This window comes from Tinamus guttatus, unplaced genomic scaffold (genome assembly GCF_059628265.1).
Source record: "Tinamus guttatus ecotype Peru unplaced genomic scaffold, ASM5962826v1 Tinamus_guttatus_pri_ptg000004l, whole genome shotgun sequence".
In the NCBI taxonomy this organism is placed as follows: Eukaryota; Metazoa; Chordata; class Aves; order Tinamiformes; family Tinamidae; genus Tinamus; species Tinamus guttatus.
Genome location: NW_028288538.1, coordinates 3,179,113 through 3,198,995, shown reverse-complemented (window position 1 = coordinate 3,198,995; position 19,883 = coordinate 3,179,113). Strand labels below are relative to the sequence as shown.

At 43.1% G+C, this 19,883-nt stretch overlaps 1 protein-coding gene across 1 annotated transcript in view; it reads right to left on the bottom strand.

The window, feature by feature from the left end:
* ADAMTS17 (ADAM metallopeptidase with thrombospondin type 1 motif 17) overlaps positions 1-19,883 on the bottom strand; it is a 166,718-nt gene that overhangs the window by 36,990 nt on the left and 109,845 nt on the right. The window contains exons 14-17 of the mRNA XM_088527984.1: positions 17,586-17,706; positions 10,189-10,269; positions 3,689-3,846; positions 774-933 (exon numbers count right to left, since the gene is read on the bottom strand). Coding sequence (XP_088384110.1) covers positions 774-933; positions 3,689-3,846; positions 10,189-10,269; positions 17,586-17,706 — 520 coding nt within the window. The remainder of the gene's footprint in view (positions 1-773; positions 934-3,688; positions 3,847-10,188; positions 10,270-17,585; positions 17,707-19,883) is intronic.

The following is a 19,883-nucleotide window of genomic DNA, read 5'->3' as shown; positions in this document are numbered from 1 at the left end:
AAAATCTATTTACAGAGAGACGAACTCCTTGATTTCAACACACAGTGAAGATGAGCACTCCCTTCTTGGGTCATGTAAAATGATATGTAATTGCCTCTAGTTGTAAATATAAATTTAGTTGTAAATGATACATTTTCCTCGGGGAAAAGCCTACTTCTTCCCGCAGTGAAAACTCAGCGGACAGTGGCTGACAAAGCCGTCTGGCTTCACAGGCATCGTTTCCCCCAGGGTTCAGCAAATCTGTCTCAGCACATCCTAGGGAGTAACTCAGCAGTGTGATTTGCAGTGTGCAAACGCACGCTGAGAAAATCCACCCCACATTAAGAGTGTCTGATGCAATCTCCAGCAGTTGTCACAGCAGCACGGCCGCCGTTTCATCCCTGGGGAAGGAAGTGTCTTTCAGCAAATACACCCGAACACCTGTGAAAACTCTGCTCCAAGAATCTGACGGAGACTTGAGATATGGGGCTGCACACAGCGCCTTGAGCCATCCGCGGAGCTCTAATCCAGGTGCAGCTCCAGCCTACGGTAATGAGCCGACAAAGCAGCATCCCTGCCAAAACACTGGGCGAAAATTAACTGTGGGGATGTGGATGATAGCTGGGAGAGCTGGTGAGAATGAGCTCTCATTTGAGCTCATTATGGCAACATCCATTCCCAAGGCTCAGCTTCCTTCATGTCTTGGCAACGGGGTCTTCTGCAGGCACCTCTCTAACGGCTGGTGTCTGCACACACTGTACAGCAAGTCCTACCAAAGTCCCAAATGGCTTTACCTCCTCCACACTGCACACTGCACCCTTCCCATCCGCTGTGCGTCCAAATGTACAAAGAATCCTGTTGCTTTTCTGGCTCGCTTCTGTTTTCAGCAGTATAGTTTACAGGAATTGTGTATTCATAATGAATTCCATAATTCTGGTCGTGAAATAACAGCACCTGGTTCAGCAGGGAAAGAAAGGCTGTTAAAACACACTGTTTACCAGGAAAGCCAAGAGAACGCAAACACGTTAATCCTAGCAATGCTGTTTTGGGCCAGGATTTCTAAACATAAATGCCTCATGAAAGGCAGTGCAATCTTTATCTAGGAACCTGGAATTCAAGAGGTGCTGGTAATACAGGGCATCTGTGAGAGCACTAAGTAAGAGCTTAAGGCTTTAAGGCACTTGGGAGGTGTCTAAACCTCGAATTCGGTACATAAATCGTCACTTTTGTGTAAGCCTCAAGCATGACCAGCAGGCCACTGGCTATTGAAAGAGAAATAGGAAGAACGTGACAAGCATTAAATTTGGCTAGCTCCTATCACTACAGAAACAGCATCTTACCAAATAAAGGATTTTAAGGAGGGCTATTGTAAACGAAAAGAGCAGGTGCCCAACTGAAAAAGCAAATTTGCAAAAGCTGTTCTCCTCCAGAAATCATTTCTTCCCATTAAGATTGATAGAAATCACTCCTACTCAACCGGGAATCTCACTGATGCAGTAGTTGCCATAAGCTCATTTAATCAAAAAGTAACCATAGGTGCTGAAATAGAAGGTTGACTTGCAACCACTGACACCCTGGCAGTCTGTGCGATGAGCACTGTGCAGCAACACTCAACATCCTTGAGTTAGTCTGCACAGTGCCTAGGTCTGGGCAGGAAAGCATCATCCAGAAGATGCGTTAAACAGAGAGGATTTTGTTTCAGCTGCAGAGGAAGCTCCACTACTGGAACCAAATGCCAGGTTGAGGCCAACCAGCCACTATTACAGTTTCAAAGATGAAGCTTTTTACACAACTCAAAATGACAGGAAGCCAGGGGAAGAGACCTCGAGTCCTGCTCTGACTGGAAGTGCATGAGGTATGAGCAGCTTGTTCAAAAGCACCGAGGAACCAGCTTGTCTAAAGTATCTCTAGGCTCTGGGAGCCTCTGGTTATCCCCTGCTGCCAAGAGGAGCTCTAGCGCATGGCTAGCTACACAGACACCAATTTCTCCAAGAAATATACTTACAGTAATGCACTTGGAGAAATGCCTCAGGTATTAAGAAAACAACTCCTAAAAAGAAATCCTCATTATCTCAATATGGGAGCAAGACTGGTGAATCTAAAGGCCCATATGAAACCAATTTCAAGCAATCTTGTAGCCACATATAATTGGGGTGTGTGTGCGTGTATGTGTAATTGGTTTCAAATGCAGGTCACAACGGATAGACTGAAGGTTGTGGCTCTCTGTCAGTCCAGCATATCCCACCACTATTTGGACAACAGTTTTCATTTAGAGTTAACTGGTAACCATCCTGCCATTCTTGTGTTGACAGAATGAAACTTGCTATCCTATATCAAGAAAAAGATTAATGTCTGGCCTGAGCAAAAGATTTTTTGTGTGCTTTGTTTATGACTCATAGTGATTTTGAGCCACATGCTTTTTTTAATGGCCTAGTAACTTTAACTTTCCTCTTTCTGAATCATTTCTGAGGAAAGGTGAAGAAGGAAAATTTCCTCTGCTCATATCTGCTGAAAATGTCAGTCTGTCCTTGAAAATGGAGAACTCACAGGCATTAGTTTCCTTTGTTAGTTACTTCTTAATGAGAAGGAAAAAAAGTATTTCTTTAAAAACAGGTCTCTACTGATGATGAAGTTGGCAAAATGCTGGCAACAGACTTAATTGCAATAAACCTCCACCAAGTAATGCCTTGGAAGATTCCTAGAGCTGGCGCAGGGATCCAGCACAGCACCATCCCCAAAGGTACCAATGCCACTCCCTTCTCTTATATAGTGTCTAGAAGTTAAGCAAACTTTGGCGGTACAAAATATTTTGTCACAGTCTTGGTTTCAGAAGGGAAGACTTGCATTAAAGAAGTTACAGGAAACATAACACTATGTTTTTATGCTTTCTTCTCTGTAGAAACTGTAAAGCTTTCTGCATGCATACAGATAGTAACACTCATCTGAAACAGGTATTACTCTGTCTTAGAGACAGAAACATTCAGGTAACCAGAGACATTAAAGGACTGGCCAACAGGTCTCCCCATCCCCTGTCAGTGTCAGCCTGGGACCAGCATCCTGTTCTTCTGACCTCTGCCCAGTTCTGACCCATGTTCTCATGCAGAGTCACACGACCGTTCGCAAAACAACAAGCCCAGTTAACAAAACGATTATGCTGAACCTTACCAAAAATTTTCAACATGTTAAAATACAAAACAAATAAATAAAAATAAAACAAAGAGCATTTCTATGCAAAAATAAGTCACTGTAGAGGGTCAAATTCACACATATCCTCTATACATACAAAATCACCATACTGCCCGTTTAATTAGCAGTGTATTTAAATACAAAATATGTTCTAGCATAAGCAGAGGCACTCAGGGCAAATATACTTTCTGTGTGTGTGAGTGTGTACGTCTGTGGAAACCTACATCCTTTAGAATGGGACTTGTCACCTTGTTTGTGGCACATTATGGGAGTGTCCTCTCCTGGAGGAGAGTCTACTGGGACACTATTTCTTCTCCTAGAACAGGGCTCCAGTTGCTTTTAAGTAAGATGGGTTTTTCCAGCTTTTGCACTGCTGCAAAAGAATGCGAGGAGAGACACAACAGGATAGCTTTGAAAAAAAACTCTGGTGAGGAAGCACACAAGCAAAATTTAACTTTGAGCTAGGATATAAACCCTTTATGTTGCATCACTTAAGAAACACAAACAAAGGATATAAAGTTACCATCAAGTGTAGTGGTATTTTAGTTGGTCCTTTGGCAGAGATTTTCTCCCACAGACCCCTTCGCACGTACCGGACAGTAGTGCCTGCGATCTGAAACTCACCAGGAAGCTCAATTTTCCAGTCGCTGTTAATGGATCTCTTACTGGAATCTTTTAAAGCTGGAAAGAATCAAACACCATGGGGTGAAATGAAAGCGAATCTGTAATTACAATACAGACCATTGAGCTTCAGTCTCAGCCCACCTGAAGCACAAGATGCAGTAGTCTTGTAACAGACATGCGTTTTAAAGAAAAATGAAATATAATTTTAGCTGACTAGTGACTAACTTACGCGTATTTTGTATTTCAGTTAATGAAGGTATATCTCACTATATTAACATAGTTACTAAGCAGCAATAATGTGACATATACTGGTACAGCTAAGGTTTTAGTAACAAAATTATTAGCTTCTGCTTCCTAAAGAAGCAACGTTCTCTAGCTTCAGTACTTTGAGGCATTCTCTGTGCTGTTCCACTGTCAGAAAATTTAAACAGAGAAAAAAGAGAGAGGGAAAAAAAAAAAAAAAAACCTTTCCAGCAGCAGTTTACAAAGAAGAAAATTAACTACCCGATATCCTCAGAAAAACATTCCTAATATAGGACTAAACAGTAGAACTCTACCATGCTTTGATCTATTTTAGGAGTGTATCTGAAACACATATTCATGACATAGTGTTGCATTCAGTTAGATAAGAAGTTCTGCTTTTGTGAAGAAAAATCTGCATGACAACAATCTTTTTCTTTGAATTCAGTGAATTTTGATTTAAAGGTAAGCCTAAAATACTGCAGTGAACGTGCAAGAACCCAAAAGCAGAAGTGACTGAGTAGAAAAGGACAGAATTTACTGGCCCATTTTCCTTATACAGTGGAGTGGAGTGCAAAGCGTTAACATAATATTATAAGCATAACTAGTGAGTGATCAGAGCTATCCTTTTCCTAAAAGGATCTCAATATTATTAGTCAAAGGTTACATAGTAGATATGCAGATGTGCCTATAAAATAAACATGCCTGGTGTATCTGGTACATAGGAAATCAGTATTTATATCACTTTAATGATTATTCCCAAGTCAAACTATTTAGTTTCAAGCTTCTAAAAATAGATGCCGTTATAAATTTGGACAAGCATACCAAAATGATACGCATGATATAAGAACCTAATACTACAGTAGAGCTGTAGTATAGATCATTTATCTCAATTTATAGATCATTTATCTCTAAACTCTCCTTATAAAGATAGCCAGAAAACTTCACATTTAACTAAAGTTTCCAAGCAGAATGAACCTTTGAAACTGTATTTTCCTAAACCCCTTTGAGAAAACCTCAGAGAAACCTCCATGTTGATACATATGTGAAGATCTGCAAGCGCAAAAGGAAAGCGCTCCAGAGCTTGCATGCACTCCATAATGCAAACACCGATCACGGTGCCATTTAGTTTTCATCAGGCTATAGAGGGAAGAACATTGGCTAGTGGGCAGAAAGCAAACTTGGCAGATGAGCTTAATACCACTTTCTGCTCAGGCCTGGAGGGTGAAATATTTCAGCCTGCAAGCACTAGTTACAGGCACAATTTAAAGTGACCAGAGGTTGCTCTGAATTATTCCAGAAGCTTTTTGCCAGGTAAGAACCTGGAGAGGCACTACAAAGCTACAGCAGAAGTGAGTGGTGCTGGTGCCCAGCATAGTGCCTGCTGCCTTATCTGCTCTCAAAACAAAAGGCAGAAGCAGGTGAGACGTTGTCTCGCCCTGGGCTTGATGGAGACCTGGCTGCAAATGAGGACAAAAGTGGGCAAGGAACTACCTGCCACAGCCACCCTCCTTGCAGAGCCCACGAGCTGCAGGAACATGTGAAACTGGAGCTGCTGCTGATCCACACTCCTGCTCCAAGTGCCTCCGCACACGAGCAAGAATGACGAAGCAAACCCAGAGGCAGAAGGGAAGCCCAGGAAGATGATTATTTAGAAGGAAGATCCTTGGAGTATTATGTTTTACCTTCCAGGAAAACCTCTTGCATCAGCATCCCTGAAATTATTCCACTCCAGCCACAAGGACATAGCAGTGCTGTGACTTGCCAGTGCAGGTCATTTAGGGATTTCTGTGCTCTCCACATTACTAGAGAAGCAAAATTATTCAGATATCTGTGTGATGTGCTGAGGGAAAAGAAAATTGGCAGACCCTGTTCTGAAAGAGAGAAAGTCTCAGGTGCCCTTTGAGGAGATCCGTGTTCCACATATCAAATCTGCCCAGACATCAGACAGGATAGCCTGTGTTTTTCAGTTACTGAGTTTCCTTAGTTCAAGGTTTACTATGTCTCTTGGCTAAGCCTTTAACAAGATGTTTTCTTAACCTCCAGCATTTCAAGCTTATTTTATTCTCTCCCAGTTAAAAATAAGACCTTGGCTTTCACTTAAGTGAGTGTGTTGAGAGAAGGTAAGGAGAGTTGATTTAAAGCCTTTTCAAGTCAATGGGAAAATCTCCACTGTCATCCCTCTGGATCACGCCCCCACAGCCTGCAAACCCTTCTAGCCTATGCATGGACTATGTACAATTCCACAGCATGCCTAGGAGGCAGGGAAGTGGGATTCCTGCCCATGGCACTACACTGACTCATCAGCTTGGTCCAATTAACAGTGAGGAGTGCTTGCAGCACTCAACTATTAATAAAGACCTTCCTTTCCTTCTGGTTGGATAATACACATTTATCACCTTCTATACAGCTATTACAGTGAAGAAGTTAGTGGCCAACTCCTCCCTTCCTTGCAGGAGGTTCAGGAGGAAGGAAATCCCAGCTAGACTTCCCTTTGGAGGATTTCCTGAAAAGCTGCTCTGCTCAGCTCAACATGACAAGCTCCACAGGTTCTAGAAGAGCTGGAGTAGGTAAGAAGAGTCACCTGAAACATCCATCACCGCGTACTACCAAAAGCTCCCTCCGCATCTCCAGCGCTCGGTCTTGCTCCCAGGCACTCGGAAAGCATCATCTATGCTGTAAAAATGATCCCTGGCAAACAGGGCCAGGGCTCAGGTCATGGGCCAGGCCAACAAGACTTCTCCCGCACTCCCAGCATGGGTCAGCAGCCTGGCCTTTGCAATAAGCAGGACATAGGTGGTCCATACAGGGACTGGCATCAGTCCTGTTCTCAAAGGCACCTCATGAGGCTGCTATAGATTTAGCTGAGTTTCTGAGCCAAAGTGTTTTCCCCACTGTTTGTCCTCATACCAGTAGGTCCCACCAGTAGACACCAAAGCTATAAAATCCTCTGGTTTCTCGAACAGAGGCTATTGCTCTTCTTCCCATGCCTGGTGCTGCACACACCTACTGCAGGTGAAACACTTCAGCTTGGTCCCTCTCAGTTATTTACAGCCCCTGATAGGAAAGCATTTCCAGAGCGTGGGCTCATAAATAAGCAGTTTTCCCTAGTAAGGAACCACTAGTGACTTTTCTCCCATGCATCCTTTCCTGTGCATACTTCAGAGGTGGAGTTGCCTCCCTAAAAACTCTCATATGCAGTCCTATCAAACTACACATGGAGCAACAGTTTTCTTTAGGAAGTAGCAACCATCTGTTCTTATATTTCCAGGTTATTTTTTGGCTCAAAACTGTTCAATAGAGGAGCAAAGGGAAAAGGAACCCCAACAACAACCCATAATTTCTCTTTTTCTTGTTGGCTGGAAGACAGGAACTGACCAACTCATTTCTAAACCTGGCATCTAGTCAGATCTTTATTTCCACCTTGGGTCCTTCCAGCTTGATTCCAGCCTGTGGACACAAACTGTGGAGGCATTTCCTGCTCAAGGTGGGTTTTAAGCTTTACAGCCAGCCAAGCCAGCTAGCGTAGGTTGACTGTAGGTGGAGGGAAATTCCTCAAGCACAGCTCCCAGCACATGGAATAATGATTCCAAATTACACTGGGCTCATTTCCAAAGCACTGTACCTGAGTGGAAATTGGGTCTGATTAGGCTCAACTTTGTCAGTCTAATTGAGATAGGAAATCCTTCCGTAGTCAGACCTGCACTTAACTGCACATCTTGGGGCATAACAGTGACTGGATTTAGTTCCCTTGGTCACTATCTTTTGTCCTGCTGGAACGTTACTGCTGCCATTCTTTGGCTATCTTTTCTGTGTGTCCAGTGTCCCTGGAATGAGAAAAAGCTCATTTTGAAAGCTCCTGGTTCCTGACAATGAATCAAAGAGCTGAAAGTACATGGAAACTTTAAAATGACCAGATTACCACTTGTCAGGTTCAACTAAGAACCATACAAGAATTACTACCTCTTTGTCATGTATGCAAAGTCCAATTCTGCTTTCAAATATACACAGTCTTGAGCCACCCCTCAGTGGAGAGATATCTGCTTAAGTCAAGGTTATGTGCTCATAACAAGCAGTCACTAGCAGCGACTAACTCTCAGATTCTCTATCTACCAAAGCCTGAGCCCCTGACATATACCCTGTGCAAATCCCACTAAGACAAACCAAAAGGCTGGCTTCCAGAAAGCAGAATGCTTGCAAAATCCAAGGAAACATTGGTTCTCTTTGTTCCGCCAGTGCTTTGCTATGTTAAATATCTTCCATGTAGGCGTAATCCTCTCCCAGTGATCTGGCTGCAGCATCAGCAGAAATAGTAGCAGCAGCAACATACACGTCCCACCAAGAAGTGTCATGAATGCCAATGCTTTAACCCAAGGGCTGTTGAACGACATAATTCACCCTTCTTTCTTTTCCCCAAAGCTGGAATGAGACAGAGATGAGAAGCCTCTTTACCAGTGATTTTGCCAGCTCTGGTGGCAGCTCAAGACAGAAAACTACCAGCACTAGACCCGAAATCCCAACACAAAATCATTCTGTAAATGTTTTCAGCAGCATCCTATATCCTGTTACCAGATATTGGTATCTCCTCTTGGCTGCAAAGGGGAGGAGGATTATAAGGAAGACAAACAGAAACCCGAACCCAGGATTTGAAATTCAAAACCAGGATTTAGACTGAGCTTTGCTATTGACTCACTGTGCAGCCACAAGCAAATCACAGTACCTCAGTTTCCCGTTTTGCAAAATAGAGGAGGACAAAGGGCAAGAAGACTTGTTATCCTTCAGAGTCCTTACCACAGGCCTGCAAACAGTTCCATCTTTCAGAGCGTTTTTGTGCCCTAAAACCCATCAACATCTCCAGCCTGAGAACCTCACTCTGGAAGAACCTGAATAGGCACAAGTGAGAAGAGTCCCAGTGTGTAGATGACACTCCTGAGAACAGGGGAGAGCTGGAACATGCATCTGCTCCAACCACTGCAACCAGAACATCAGTGTGAGGAAGGGCAGAGACACTGTTCGGTATCAAAGGAGAAAAAACACGTGCCAAAGAACTTAACAGCAAGAAATGCCTGGGTTTGACAGTGCAGGGAACTGCAAGCTGCAAAAGCTCACTAGGTACAGAAGGACTTGGGGGGGTATTTTTTTTTTCCTCTTCCCACAGAGAATAGATCCACAGAATGAAGAATTCAAGAGAGGCAGAACCACCTGCCTGACGTGTGACCATGCAGCACAGAGTGGGCAAAGGATGTTTCAATGTGTGGGGTGTTGTTTTGAATCTTGGGCAACCCTCTTTCAGTTCCCTACAGGAGCATGATGCAGAGCATAAGAACTCCCACCAGGCCTCCTGTGCGAATTCAGGGCAGTGGGATATGAGCATTTCTAAGACTTAGATGAGAAACTAGCCTAGAGTAAACTAGACTAAACTCTAGAGTGGAGACAAAGAATTTAATCTATCAGAGATAAAAGACTTCATAAACTGCACAGTAATGACATGATAAGGAACACTTATTTTTTTGAGATGAGAGGCAGATGACCAGGCTGACAGATGCAAACACGATTAGCTGCGTTTTAGAAATGCCCATCCAATCCTGAACTTGATAACTGGACAATGAATTTGTCCTAGAGCAACATACACACATAGGGCTGAAACTGTTTTTTTTTTTTTTTTTTTTTTTTTTTCTCCAAAGGGCAAAGGAGGGACAGGAAGCCTGTTAACAACGTGAGTATTGCAGAAGCAGAAATGAGAAATGAGAGGATTAAACCAACGATTTGGTCTGAGAAAATATTGGCAAGTGGACCAGAGGCTGCATCTGCCCATCTTGGACTGCAGGATCTGGCTTTGGGTACAGCATCAAGTGAACACCCAGGTATTCCTGGCAGCTTTGTGCAACACAATGGCAAGTGCTGCTCAGGAACCCTACTGCCCACGTACAATATTCTGTGGTCCTTTCTGGGGGCACAGGGCCTGTAAACATCATGCGTTTCCACATCAAATCAACACCTTGAAACTAAGTCAAAAAAGCAGGCAGCAACTGCAACAAGCATGAAAGCAACAGCTACTTCTTGACAGCAACAAACCTGTCATCTTACGGGTCATTTTAACAGAAAACAGACCTTAGTTTTTAATTAAAAACATCTTTTTTCTCTTTTGTCTTTTTTTACCCAGAAAACTGTGAGCAGGTTTATCCTCAACCACTCTGATCCGTCGGGCACCTGCAGGGATCACAGCTGCTTCGATGTAACCTGTGGCAACACAAGGGCACATGGGTGAGAGCATCCCCCAGACACAACCCCACAGCATCAATCATGCAGTATCTCACCGAGAAAAAGCAACTCCTGCCCAGGTTGGGGAATGGTGGGAAACACTTCAAATGATCCCTGCTGTGGCAGCCCAATTTCACTGTTGTGACTTGCATGGTTATGACTAATTACTCCAGCCTAAGAAGAGGGAGGAAACGCACATTTGCTGTATAGCTCTGCCTTCAGGTTTGTGCCTGGGCCTAATTAGATTTGCTTCGTTTGCATCAGCCTGGCCTTTCTGGACACTGACAGAGATGCAGAAGGACCATCTCAGAGCTGGTGCAAAGCGTTACGGTCAGGAACAAGACTGCAAGTTACAGAGCAGGACACCTGTGATCTGAAATTTTGTTCCCAAAAGATGCTCCTGATTTCCCCTTGCAGAGAAACCTTCTCAGGGCTGTGAGCGGAACCATCAAAGTCCCTCTCCACAAAACACGCAGGCCAAACTAAAACAAAATAGCAGGAATCAGTGCGAAAAGCGTGGAAAATAAGTTTGTTTTCATTTACACATGAGCTTTATACAAAAATTCTGCAGGATTTTATGGTTAATGGACTGTTTGCATTAGGCTGCTAAGCAGAATTCCACAGCTCAGATTTCCTTCAACAAGAGAGCTGGAAGTTTATCCAGGACTGGCCACCAGTCACCCCAAAACCCTGCCAGCAGCAGCGCACGCCAGGCTGAACCATCTGAGCAGCTGACATAGAAGGGAAGTTTTTACAGCACCCCATCATATTTTTATAGAAGTCTTTTGGTTTTTATCTTTCTGAAATTCTCTTGGCCTCTTCATGCTCCCTACAACAACCAGCAACGTGATATAATTATACCCTTTTTGACTCAGAGAATAAGATAACGAATAATTAGGAGTTACGGAAATGCAGGCTCTTTCCCCCCTACAGGCCCGTCTGGAGTTACGCTCCTGTTCCATGGGGTGGAAGTGCTGCCTTTAAAGAAAAATCTGAGGGGCATGAGGGCCATTTCAAAGGCCTCGGAGTCCAGGAGTGTTTTTATACTGGCTTCACTGGTGTCTGTAGCGAAACACTGACACTGTAAGTGACACTAATCTTACTGCAACTGTGATTTGATTCTTTCTAATTGGCCACCCAATTTACTTTGCTCTGTGTAACTTGGTGATGACAAATCTCACTTTTCTTTTAGAGGTTACGTAGCTCATTCTTGTATTTTCCCTCTTCCTTTTTTGCTTTAAAAGGCTCTGTCAGGCTGTCCTATGCCAGCCTTGCCTTTAAGGCCCCTCTAGACCAACAGGTTGGAGAAATGCTGGGGTAAAGAGTAGCAATTGCTGTTGAACGGCCCTGGTTCTGCTACACTGATCGGAGGGGCCACACACAGGAGGATGCTGGAAACCTCGTGCACCTCAGGAATAAGTGATTCTCTCAAAGCCATAACAGGGAGGTGGCATTTTGGGGGGTTCAGCCTGCAGATCCACTTCTCCCCGGCTGAGGCAGCCCGCTGCCCGGTCCCTCTGCTGTGCTGTGAATAAGGCCTGATCATTCAGGGTCTGTAAAGTGCTTCTGCAAAGCTGATTCGGCCCAGAAACACTCCTCCTTTCCCTGATCATTCTTTTGGATTAAACTTTTCCTTTGTCACTTCCGCTCAGTTCTCCCTGCACTTGTTCCTCTTTATTTAGTTTATTATTTTATGTACTTCTCCTTTGGTCAGGTTGTCTCAAAGTCAATCATCCCTTGCAGCAAAAAGGGAAAGAGGGACAACAGGGCTGCAAACCACATCCCCTATAAAGGGGTTAGAGCAAGAGCTCTGCCCTCTCCTACTACAGAGTGGGCTTCAACTGGGAACAATTTCTGTGCCCAGGGTGGTTTTTTGAAAGCAACAGTGAAATCTGTTATAAAATCAAAGCAAACAGACGTCAGATCCTATTCTTGACATTGCCAGGAGTTGTTTTTTCATTGGCTGAGATACTAAATTACAATGAAATAGAACATCCTAGGAGAGAAACCCTTATTGCCCCCCTGTGCATCTGCACATAAACCCGACCAACAGTTACCAGCAGACGTGAGCACCCAGCCAAGGTGTGATTAACAGCAGGCCACCGAGGTGAAACAGGCCCTATGACACACCTCAATACCCCCGTTAGGAAGCCACTTTGGAACATGCCCAAGTTTCAGGTAATTTAACATACCTACTGGGAGACTATTTACTTACTCATTTTCTTTTTTAATCACAAGGCAGATGCAAATGCCCACAGCTAAATCACGCAGGGCTGGATACAAAAATCACACTGAACTTAGTGGAAAACCAAGCACTGACTTCAGTGAACTCTGGATCCGGCCTGTGACCCTGCAGCAGCCAGGAGTGTGTCCCAGGGCTCCGAAGGGGAGCGAGCCGCGGAGCCGGACCCGAGGCTCAGCGAGCGCCATAAATACGTTCGCATTTCATCACCATGCCATGAGAGAGACTCCACGTGGAAAAGCTGACTTTTATGTTACTTTTTACAATGGTAAATAGTGGAGTATAAGCTATTAATAGGGTATTAGTTCTGGAGACTGTTTAGTTTGGTCTCGCACCAGGTTTTTCTCCTCATGTAATTCCTAATCCTGATTGATGGCTTCGGGGGGTTGTATTCGCAGCTCCTGAATACAAACGTGCTCCGGTAACTCCCTGAGCTCATGTGGCACAAACCCGACTGCTGACCTTTCCTTTTCCTGCAGCGAACCAAGAACCACTTTGCAGTTGCAGGGATCTGAACTGTCCATTCAGAGGCGATGCAGAACTCTTGGGCATGTCCCATGGAAGTGTCTTGACACTCTTAGTCACAGTTTCCAGCAAGACTGTGCGAGTTAGTGGTCAAATCCTACCGCAAACATATTAAATACACCATCCGTGCAGTTCTGCCACAGGCACAAACTCAGATTGCTATCAGCACTCCAGTCTGGTGCACAGAGCTAAAGTCAGGCTGCCGGTCACAGAATATTCCTGATTTTTGAGATAAATGCACTAGAAAACATCCCCATTGTTTTCCAGGCACGTTTTATTAAGCAAACTGTAACTGCAGATTGCCAGAAAGATTATCAAGTGTCAGCTAGTACAACCAAAAAAAGTCTCCGGGTTGGCCCGGAGTCAAGGACTCTCAAAGATCTGTTAGGTCTTAGGATAATTGTCTGCAATGCAGGAGTTTGCAAGGTTGGGTTTAAAGTTCTGTTTTAAATGAGGAGCTGGTTAAAGACTGATGAGATTTGGCAACTATCAGGCAGTATTTCTAGTAATTTCACCCATAAATCACCCTGTTAAGATGAAGCTTTGAAAGTACAACAAGAGAACTTCATTATTTGATAATTTATAGTGCTGTATGTAGTATACTCCACCTTGGGAACAGTTACTTTGGCACACACCAATCTTTCTGGATAATCTGCATTACATCAGTGTCTCAGGAATGTAAGACTGTGATTGAAGCAAATCCTAGATACAAATTATATGGTGTAACTCCTATTAGGAGAGACACCAGAACAAAGGGGTGGCTTTGTCATCAAGCAGATTAATATGTGAACAGTGGCTACTGTATCCTCATTTAAATGCTGGAGAGATTTGCAAGAGGAAGGCAGCTCGCACAGGAAAATCCATTGTTAGCCATCATTATTATTCCCAGAAAGAAGAGAAAGTTTAGTGTGAATTTCATAATGTCACTGATCTATTACAGAGCTGTTCTCCTGGTTGGGACCTTAGTGAAATGTGGACTCTGAGGTAAAGGAGAAATTATCCCATGGCTGGAAGTATTGATCCCTGGGCACTGAACCTTCATATCTTTCTCTTGTACGGACATGAGAAAGGCAGCAGTGCTCACCCCGTTATCCTACTCCAAAAGCGTCTCAATGCCAGGTCTCAATTTGGTAGCCAAGGAACTCAGGCTGCACCATCTACCTGCTGGAGAGGAGCAGTGCTGCTTCCCTACTGTCTGAGGGATGAGAACCAGCTGGGCATCTCAGTCCCCAAGACCATTCACCACATTTACTGAGTGCCAATTGCTGCAGTGTTGTGGAAATATGTCCTTAGTAACAATATGTTCATTTTCTCAGCAGCCAAAGATTGCAACGATTTTCACTCGCTTTTAGCTTAATTCTTCCATGGGCATCTACCCAACATTGTCCACTTACAGCCATGGGATTGCTGGCTTGGAAAAAAAAATTCATACAGAAGTTATGGATAGATTTCAAAGCTTCCTACTATTGCTGAATGGTTCTTTGCAATAATTTCTGGCCCGTGTGCCCTACTTAAAACCCTCATAAGACACCTCGAGTTATTCATGGGGCTCCATTTTCTCATCATTTCAATGTACAACATATTGACATGAACAGAATTTCTTGTACTGGCTAAAGACATTCTTAGCCAGCAAAATAAATAGTCCGCTTTTTAATCATCTTAAAAAAATAAAAGGCAAGTAAAGACTCTCTTAGTCCCCAAAATCCTTGTTACAGTAAATAGTATATCTCATCTTATTATGTTTGTCATTAAAATGTTCAAGTACATGCGGGGTGTTTTTTTTTTTTTTTTTTTCTCAATCTCAGACAAAGAGCAGCAATGATAATCTCTGTGTTCTTGAGAAAGATCAGTGGAGATGAGATGCAGTGGGAAAAACACCTCATTCTTAAAGGAACAGCCTCAGAGCCTGGGCAGGTGTCTTCTTAGAAGCCATTAGATAAATTATTAGAAGATTTAGATAATTTTCTAATTACCTTATTAGAAGATTTAGATAAATCAGCTACTGAACAGGTATGGTTCTGGCTGCCCTGTACTACGAGGGACAGTGGCAGGAGAACTGGGATGGGCTTGGTAACATCTCCACTATGGGATCTCTTCTGAGGGACTTTGAAGGCTGCATGTCCTGCCCTGCCTGCTGGCAGAACCTTGCAAAATCTGGGACAATCTTACTGGGGAAAAAAGCAACAGATCTAGGATTTTGTCACTCGATTAATGGAAATTTAGCTTTCTTTCATCCAGAAAACTTTTCTAAAAGGAAAGGACCTGTACACCTAATACTTTTGACACACCAAACTGAATAGTAAAAGGATTTGAAATCTATCCATGGCTTTTGATAACAATCTTCTCACCTAAAGAAAAAAAAAAAAAAAGAAGAAGAAGAAAAGAAAAGAAACCACAGAACCAACACCAAAGGATGTCACCAACACCCAACAACACTGCAAACAGCATTCAAGCATCTTACACGAGAAACACTTGGGAACAGCCTTTGCCTTTGCCATCACACACGTGGAAACCTTCTTACAATGACTATTGGTTACTAAGAAACAGAAACGAGTTGGCATGGATTTAGTTCAGTTAAATGGTGCTTGAGAACATGATTTGTAGTCACAGGACATACAGGGACTAATCCTGCTGTCAGTGGAGCCCCCACTTGCAGAAGGCTCCGGGTACCACTCCACAACAAGCAACATCTTGCTACTTGATGGCCAACTTCTGCAATAAATCAGCACACTTCATGTGGCATGTTGGCCTTGAGTTAGACTGCAGCAAATTCATGGCAATTTGTCACTGACTTGTGCAATCCTGTACATATCCGGGCCCTGAATCTGCTACCGTATTTGCATTGTGTATTCTCAACTGCCCCCAACTTTCATTAAAATTAATCCATAAATGAAAATATTATCTGTAATCTGGTTGAAAAAGATAAAAGGTGGCTACTCTTCAGAAGCAACTAAGAAATTCATGAACAGCTGTAAGACACGCTACAAATACAGATAACAGTTTTCTTAGTGCGAACAAGAAACCCTTTACATCATTTGCACCAAATGCACATTCCTTGTCACAAGTAGGTAAAAGCCAATCAGGGCATGACAGGCAAACCCCCCCAGGAATCATTCAACAGGTTGTCCTAGCAATGCAGCAGTGCAAACGTGCTCCTGAAATATCCACGGAGGTGGGAAACCATACCCACACCTCAGAGGATACGACGGGTCACGGCTGGCTCTGCTGGTAAGGAAGGTGCAGAGGAAGAGATCAAGGAACAGGACCAGAGCTCCAGGCTTCAGTGCTGAGACTGTGATTCAAGAACGCTGCTGTTTTACTATCATTAACCACAAGTGTGAGCTTAAAGGAGGTCTTTATGTGCTTTGCTGAATTTGGTCCTGCAGTAGCACGTATTGAATGTATTCCTGCATGTGGAAATGGCAATTTTGCATTACAGGAATGAAAAGGTATTTATTTCTGGACAATTCCTTCCTCCTAGAGCAGCTTGCAAGTCCCAGATCTGGGTTTCTCTCCCTTTGCCTGATCAAGATGAGTGATAACAGGTTTCTCAGAAGACCAGAAAGGAAACTCTGAAACAAAGACTAATTCTCACACAAAGCTGCACATACGTTCATGTGTAACAAGAGAGGGAAAAGTCTTAAGTGTGATGGAAGTTCTTTTAACCTGTACTGATCTATTGCTGGCAGGGAGTCAGGAAAATATTTAGAGGGGAGGTCTCTTTCATTAAGCTGAGATCTCCTGATTATAACATGAATCATCTGGAACATACAACATGCATCATTCTGAAACCCCAAAGAGGGTGCTGAAATCAGACTTTTCTCCCACTGGAGAAGATAATATGATTTCATCTCTTCTATTTAAAATCAACAGCACTAGTGGCATTCAAAATGAGAAACTTCATGCTGAATTTCAAATAGAGGCAATGGCTGGTACCTGGGCAATGGAAGAGGAAGCAAAGACAGCATCACATGAAATGACTGTGTCCTAGTGTGTGTGTGTGTATATATATATATATGTGTGTGTGTGTGTGTGTATACAAAGTTTTGGAAGCTGCACAGCCCCATGAGGCCTGATCCCAGGAAGTTCTCAGCACTTCCAACAAACCATCTGAAAAGAGGCTCAGCAAGTGACAAGATTGAACGCTGTTTATCTCTCCTTGCATACCTAGCCACTCAAGAAGATGACTAGGGGCATTTAGCAAAGGAGAGTCAACATTCTTATTCTTGAGTATCTTTTCACTGATTCCCCACTGGATATTTCCCCAGAAATTTCCCTAGCATCACAACTGGAAAGAAACTGGGAAAATCAGTGGTGCTAAATCCCCCACCTATGTCTGCAAGAATAAAACGTCCTGAACAGTCAGAACCATTTAGACATCTACATCAAAACCTATAATTTTAGGGCTTTTATGTCTACCCTAGCAGGTAAGTCAAGTACTACCTGAGAAGAGTATCACTACCTCTTGATTCTCCTCAAGCGGTTAAGACAGTTTGACCACACTGAAATGCTGCTGAGGGTTACTCACCCATCCCCTTGGTGTGGTTGAAGTCGCCTTTCACCACTTTGCAGGTTTTGCCATCACCACTGCAGACTCCACAGCGATCCTCTTTGGCAGCTGAGCCAATGATTCCATCGCAGCCAATTTTCTAATGACAACAACCACAGGTCCCCGTTATTTTGTTTGCAAGGTTAAAATATCTCTAAACATTGAAGTTGAGGCTCTATAGATACACACCTGACTGAAAAATCTGAAAGGGAAGAGCACGCTGTGAATTAGGAGAACACCCATCTGAAACTGTTCAGCTGGTTACTCGGCAATGCCCAGCAGTGCCCAATACTACGTGCCAGAACTCTGACTCAGAAGACTGAGGAGAGTTTCCCACAGTACTCAAGCCATTGCCATTGATTTTGTGTTGAATCACACTAATTTGTTTCAAGTTTGTTTAGCACTTTCCATCTAAGAAGTTCCAAGGCATCTCAGAGAGAAGGATCATGACTACTACAGTGTGCAACTCAGAGAAGAGGGAAACGTGGCTTGCTTAACTTTGCTGGAAAATTAACTCAAGTAACCTCAGCCCCGGTGCTAGCTATTTACCACAGAAAAAATCAGAGTTCTGTCGCAAGCTCCAATGTGCTGCTCGCTGAAGAAGCTCCACTTTGGATTAGGATCCTTCAGGGGTTTTTGCAATAACTGAAAAAAGATCCCATTATTGAATGGCTCAAGCTACCTGCAACGCACAAATCCTTAAATGGAAGCAGGAGAGGACACAGCTTTGGCCAACCTGTACACCTGAGGACACTTATATAATACAGCGTTTGCTCTGTATTAATATTCAATTGTAAAAAAATACATAATGATTTCTCCTAAAGCTTCATTTAAATTGGTATTTTCATAATTCTCTACCAATCTAATTGTTTACCGAAAAAAAAGTGCAGTTTTACTTCTTCAGACAGTTATTAACAGAATGGTCAAATTTTTATTACTCATAGGCCATTTATAGACTGATAGGGCTAAAATGCAACACAATTAGGCATTATACCATCACTGCGACCATTTTGTGTAAATTCTTCTCGGTTCATATCAGACTCTCAGAATGACCAGCAACTCAATCTTAAAACATACATTTCTCCTGAAACAAGAGTTCTCATCATGCATCATATTAGCAGAGATTTTCCTGCTAAAAATAAGCTCAAGATATATTCTCTCTAGGTAAACAATTTCCTGGCAAATGAGTTAGTGGGACTGTCACTAATAATAATACTTTGAATGAGGCTGGTGGGTCTCCCATTTCTTTGCCTTCTAAAAGTAAAGCCAGAGAAAAGTTGAAGAGATATCTTACAGAAAAATCAAAACAACGAACATTTTGAAAAATAAGGAAAATGGGGAAAGATTAAGAGAACTTGGACTGTTTATCTGAGACTGCATGTATCTAAGCAGCGTAATTTGGACCTGAGCTCAAACCTTGTCCTTACTCTGGCCACTCCACAGTCCAGATGTATTTCAGAGAGCAAAAAAACCTCAGAAATCAGTCATATTTTGGTGCAGTGTTTGTCTAAGTCAATCACTAGGGAAAGACAAATGCTGAGAAAGAATGACTGCCTTAAATATATAAACACATACAAGGGAATGCTGCTTATTAACTAGAACAGCATGTAAATTGATGGACACCAACTAAGAAAAACTGCGTAAACGGGAAGTGAAATAAGGTAGAAGACCATGGAATTTTCTGGCAGTTGCAATTCTCAAAGCTAAACTTCACACCTACGTCCAACAATGATTTAAGGATATTGAATGTGATTCTGCCCCCAAAACAGAAGGATGTCCCAGCAGTTCTCCTTCCAGGAAAATAAATATGGTTTATTAATGGTGTTGCTGAAAGGCAGCTGGAAATATATGCCTGTCTGCCACCCCGCTGAGATACTGGAAAAGCTGCATTTAATTTAAGGCTTTTGTGCTATCTTTCATTGTACTCCATTGTTATTAGCACTGTATGAGCGCACAAATTAACAAAGGGAATGCAGTGAGTGTTGAACCACACTTATTCCCAGAGCTGTATGGGGAGTCTGCAGGGCTGTGAGGGATGCAGGCAGAGAACGAGGTGTTAGCAATCGTGGGCTTTGCTGGTTTTTGCCTTTTACCTTTGCTCCAGCTCCTGGGATTGGAGAAAGGTTTCGAAATGGCCCGTGCACATTCCCTGCTGTAGCACCCACCCTCTGCAGGGCAAACGCTCCCCAGCAGCCCAGGTCCTGAGCAGTAACACCCTTGCTGGATTTGGGCTAGGAAATGGCTTCTTACAAGGGAGAATTTTTAAGAGAATAAAAC